The sequence below is a fragment of the Branchiostoma belcheri genome, unplaced genomic scaffold (assembly GCF_001625305.1).
Source record: "Branchiostoma belcheri isolate BF01 breed outbred unplaced genomic scaffold, Haploidv18h27 scaffold224, whole genome shotgun sequence".
NCBI lineage: Eukaryota > Metazoa > Chordata > Leptocardii > Amphioxiformes > Branchiostomatidae > Branchiostoma > Branchiostoma belcheri.
The window spans coordinates 234,235-239,879 of NW_017803758.1; the positions used below are offsets into that span (position 1 = coordinate 234,235).

The 5,645-nt window shown below is 41.0% G+C and overlaps 1 protein-coding gene across 3 annotated transcripts in view; it reads left to right on the top strand.

Annotated features, from left to right (window-relative positions):
• Positions 1–4,495, top strand: part of LOC109470429 (DNA-directed RNA polymerase II subunit RPB11-a) — a 12,672-nt gene extending 8,177 nt beyond the window's left edge. For 2 of the 3 annotated variants that reach the window (XM_019769380.1, XM_019769379.1), the window contains exons 3-4: positions 1,797–1,971; positions 3,833–4,495. In XM_019769380.1, coding sequence (XP_019624939.1) covers positions 1,797–1,971; positions 3,833–3,865 — 208 coding nt within the window. In that variant the 3' untranslated portion in view covers positions 3,866–4,495. The remainder of the gene's footprint in view (positions 1–1,796; positions 1,972–3,832) is intronic. The other variant, XR_002140254.1, reaches the window with a different exon arrangement.
• Positions 4,496–5,645: the final 1,150 nt, after the last annotated feature.

The window sequence follows — 5,645 nt, forward strand, 5'->3', positions numbered from 1 at the left end:
TATCTACTAATTATCCGTAGTTATTAGAGAATAACCTAATTGCCTAATTAAAATCTAGTTATTCTCTAATAACTACGGGTAATTAGTAGATATCAATTTGTGCAAACGTACATTTGTAGCTTTGACCATTATGCACATGAAAATCATACTTTTATTTCAGTTACTTGTGTCAAAGTGCTATATTATAACTTTAAAGATAATTACATTTGGGGCAATAAAATGTGATGACGTCATCCATATGGTCCATAAATTCATATTCATAACCCTTTTGAACCCAGGTATCAATATTCAGTACAACTACAGTTCTTTCTAAATTTCTTTGTGAGAAAACGATGGAAAGCTAAAATGCCAAATTAGCCAGGGAGGACGCCTTAAATCTGAAACAGAAAACACGTTGGACTGTAAAAACACTGGGAAAAATGTAAAAGCACATGGTGGGGTAAAAACCTGTCATTTAGTATGTCTGACAATCTACTGAACTAGCAGCGCATTGTCAATCAGCCGCGAGGGACGATTTGCTGCCGAGGGAGTTTTTGCCGCGGAGAGAAGGATTCCCGCTCCAACATGACTGCTTCCAGTCGGCAATCTAGATTATCATCAATAGAGACTGCTTTTCTATGTCAGAGAACTTCAACAGGAGTTGCAGTTTGTACCTTGTTGTCTGGCCTAAATGCATACTGCATCGGAAATCAACATGTTGTCTACGTTTTAGATTTATCGAAAGATGGATTGTAATTTAAGTCCAAGCAAACATATTAGATCATTAACAGCCCCGGGGCAGAAATGTTTATGGTGTTGCTGAAACGTCCTGATCAGCTGGGGGCTGAACTGTCTGACATTTCTCATTCATTACTCCAGTAAGAAGTACATGTAGAGTTCCAGGTATATGTTCGTAACTGTTACTACGTACTTAGATCTGATTAGGTCAGGAGGGGCAGACAGAAGGACACCATACATGACGTGGGTAGGATAGTAAGAAATTTTCCGTCTGTGATGGAATCCATGAGCTGGTTCAACCCAAGAATGTGATGTGCAGGTGAGACAGGAGGTGGAGAGGATAGAAGTCCTACTGGTGTCTGTCTGTACAGTATACTCGGCTAGCCTCCTTCGCAGTCTTGTTGGCCGTCGGCGTTATTTTTTCTGTGAGCGACGCTAGTAATATGCCGCCGCGAGGGACGATTTGCTGCCGAGGGAGTTTTTGCCGCGGAGAGAAGGATTCCCGCTCCAACATGACTGCTTCCAGTCGGCGACTAAAAAGGGCTATTAAAAAACACTTAGGAGCGATTGGCATGGATGTGTGAACTTCCCGCAATAAACACCACCAGGGCAGGGAGCGCGTGTCAGCCTTCGACATGCGTATCTGTGAATTACCCTTGCGCGGACATGTGAATTACCCCTGTGCGAACATGTTAATAGCCTCTATAAAAGGCTGGCTTAATCCAAGGACCTCTATAGTCACCGACTGGAAGCAGTCTTGTTGGAGCGCGAATCCTTCTCTCCGCGGCAAAAACTCCTTCGGCAGCAAATTGTCCCTCGCGGCGGCATATTACTAACGTCGCTCACAGAAAAAATAACGCCGACGCCCAACAAGACTGCGAAGGAGGCTCGTCTCTTCTTGTGACACTGTCACGACCACATCAGTTTTAATGGCAGAACTAAAGACAGAAGTGTGGTATCAGGGAGGGGTGGCAAAATCAATGATAGTAATGTTCTAATATCTTTAGCTAATGGTACACAAGGCATTCTTTTATACCTTTGATCAGGTGACGTAATTTCCATGTTATGTTCTGATGTAGGCAGCTGCTGAAGGACCCACAGGTGATATTTGCGGGGTACAAGGTGCCCCACCCCCTGGAACACAAGTTTGTGCTGAGAGTGCAGACCACACCTGACTACAGCCCGCAGGAGGCCTTCACTAACGCTATCACAGACCTCATCAGCGAAGTCTCTCTACTGGAGGAGAGATTCAAGGTGCTGTACAGTCATTCAAGTTTGAAGCTTTAAGTCCAAAGAAACCTAAAAGTCAAGAACCGAGTCTGGACTTACTACCATAAAAGACAATTTCACATACACCTTTTCTTTCCAAACCATCTAAAACCTTCCATAGATTGTAAAATCTTTGCTGCAAAATGAAGAAAACATTGCCATCGGGCATCGTCAAGTGTTGGTCTCCATGTTATGTGGCCAAAGTTTCACCCAGACAACATTGCAAGGTTGCCAACATGCAATTTTGTATATGCCATGGGTTTAGCTCCGGACTTACAAGTCCAGAACTGAACCTAAACCTCTGGACTTGAATCTGACCTGAACCTAAAATTTGGTTTAGGTATGCATCACTACTTATTATATGTATCTCACTAACTCATTCACTATCCGGTTTGCCGTCTGTTGTTCCGTCTTCCGAGTGTTAGATGTGCTTGCAGCTTCCACTGCAGTACCTAAACAAGAGTTCCGAGATCTCATACCTCCATGAAATATGGGCTTGACATGTAAATGTTAATTTCTTCTTTAATTATGCAAATTACCTCCACATTAACATAATAAATGCATCGTGATGTTAACTTTTGATTAACTTACACATGTACCAAGTACGAAATTCCCATCATTTACCACTAAGGAGTCATAGAATTTTCGCATTAATTATGCAAATTAGGTCATCATTTGCATAATTGGTATCTAATGATGTTCCATCTGCCATAGATTACATACATTACATGTATGAAAGTACTATAATGCAAAACACTGTAATTATAGAATTTCCTCATTAATTATGCAAATTAAGTCCTCATTTGCATAATTTGCAGTTAATTATGTACATCTCTCTCTCAGCTACCTACCTACCAAAAATGATGAAAATACATTGTTTCTATCTGGACTTATTGGCTTTTAAAGATTTCGCCCGAAAGTCCCCTGCAGTTCCAGAACAAGCTGCTAGGGGGACCAAACCCACACCACTTATTCCTGACAAGACAAGCTATCTGCCACCAAAAAATCAAGACCATAGCATATTCAGGACAAAAGATACAAAAACCGGAAGTTCTGCTGCAGTACCAAGGTCATCCACCAGGAGGCGTATATTTGACCTTGACCTTCGTCTTCCTAAGACCTACCAGCATACCAAATATCATCACAATCCATAAAGGCGTTATGAAGTTATGCTGGCCGCAAATGTGCGGAGACACAAACATGTACAGACAGACAGACACACAGACAGACGCAACAAAAACAATACCTCCATTTTCATGGAGGTAATAACACAAGTTGTTTGTTTTCAAACACACAGCCATACAGTGGCACATTTGCCCTGAAATAGGTCACCTATTCCCCTGAGGGAGCGCGCTGCCTCGCTCGGCATAGCCACATCTGTTACCCTGGCTCAAGTACAAAGGAGATTCCTCTCAGCCATGCCCTGACTCAACCTTGAACCGGAAGTGCTGCTGCAGTACCAAGGCCATCCACCAGGAGGCCCATATTTGACCGTGACCTTTGTCCTCCTAAGACCTACCAGCATACCAAATATCATCACAATCCATAAAGGCGTTATGGAGTCATGAAGGTACAAATATGCGGAAACACAAACACACATACACACACACACACACGCACACAGACGCGCCAAAAACAATACCTCCATTTTCATGGAGGTAAAAAGATGAAAGGGGGCACCAAACCAAACCTAACCTACTCACCATATCACAACACAACCCACCCATAGATTTGTGGGGTTCACACACACATCAACACAGAAATGGACCTGAAACACCCTTGTGTGAAGGTCTTCAGGTCTGCAATGTCTCTTGTATGATGCTGATGTATTGTGTGTGTCCTGTAGGTGGCAGTGAGAGAGAAGGAAGGAGTGGAGTAAGGAGGAAACCATTGACAACCAACAACAAACACTCAACCTGGGGAAACAACAAGGGATATCTCTATATAATACATTGTGCATTTCCTGACTACAATGACAGACTAGGCTATAGCATAGTATAGGGATCATATATTATCCTAGGAAACACCTGTGTAGTTTAGACATTTTGTTGAAACAGCAGTGTCTTGTGACAGAAAAATTGCCAGCAGAAAGTTCCGTAAGACACGTAGTTTCTGCTATTCACGCTGTCATGTTTTGTCTGGGTAGTACATGTATGTGAAGATGTTGCCACGAGGGACTCAAGGTTAAAGATTTGTGTTGAATATATTTAAAGAGCAAGGTACAGTTTATGTTTTGTTGCTGTGCAGCCTGTCATAAATTCATTGTACGATGACTTTCAGATTGCCAACACCTACTCACATACCACTGCACCCATCAATTCATGTTGAAAGGGACAGATACAAATGCGTCCAAAAATATAACCAAGGTTTAATGCAGAATATACATAATTGTGCACCCCCGTTTTTCTGGCATAACTTTTGCTGGGCTTCATAAAGAAGTATTGTCAAGATCCAGTCTCATCTGGATCAAAGAATAAAATAAAATAAAGAGCCTTATTTGTCATTTTTACATGACATTGTTGCTGTATTTAATAATATGTACTTTCCTGAATTTCTATCATTGAAATTCGTTAATGAAGTCATAAGTGTAAGTGTAGGTGTGTACAGTTTGATAATTAGGCCATAGAACTAAGGCAGTTCACCTGTTTATCTGGAGTCTGCACACCCTCCAGTCTAGCAACTGCCTCTTCCAGGAAATAATTTGGTAGCAAAATAACTATCAAACTTCGTCATATACTGTAGCTGAAGGGAAATCCTTCCATGGAAGAATATCCCTTCAGCTATATGACCAAGTTTTGTTTCATCTAGTTGTTGGTAAATTGCCAGAAAAAAAATTCCAAGTTAAAAAGAGACACTGCACATTGGGAATCTGTGCATAAGGTCATACCAATTTAATTGGTTGTTTCTCTGATTTTTTTCAGAAAAAGTATGTAAGCGACGGCGAAATAATGAAAAAAAACAAAACAGGCCAAGGCACCCCATGATAGCCAGAAATGTTACGATATGAGCCATGAAGTCAACATACCAGGCTGGTTTAGAATCAAAACAAAGATTATAGGTTTTGAACTTTTAATGAAACAAAGTTTCATTGTTACATTGAAAAATTTGAACAACTAGGAAGAAAAGGACTTTCTTCAAATGTTGGGGCCAAAATATGTCTTTCATTGAGCATTTTGCAGTTGATTCAGAACCTCAAATCTTTTTTTTTTTTGCAAATCAGAAAAAATGGACAGGGCGAATCCGAGAAACAACAAATTAAATTGGTGTGGCCTAAACTCAAATCAGCTGCCTAGTGGTCCAGCATGTATTACCGGTACTGTTGCAGCTTGACTAAAGAAACTCAAACCTGAACCCTCAACACCCTCTACGCACGCTACCATGGACTGTCTTGGAAGAACTTGGGTGTGCAAATCTTCCACACTGTACTTATGTAATACAAATGTACATGTAATACGAGTAAAAAGAATAGTCTAGTACCAAACTCAAATTTTGTCCTTAGTTTAGCTTTCTGTTTCTCAAATTTACTGTTTTGAAGTCGACAATATGAAAATTTGGAAGGTTTCAACATCTGCAGGGGCCTGGGAAAACTGACATTTCTATTACGACAATCATGGATTATAGTACACTCATCTTCAATTAGCGCTAGCGGGAGCGTGATA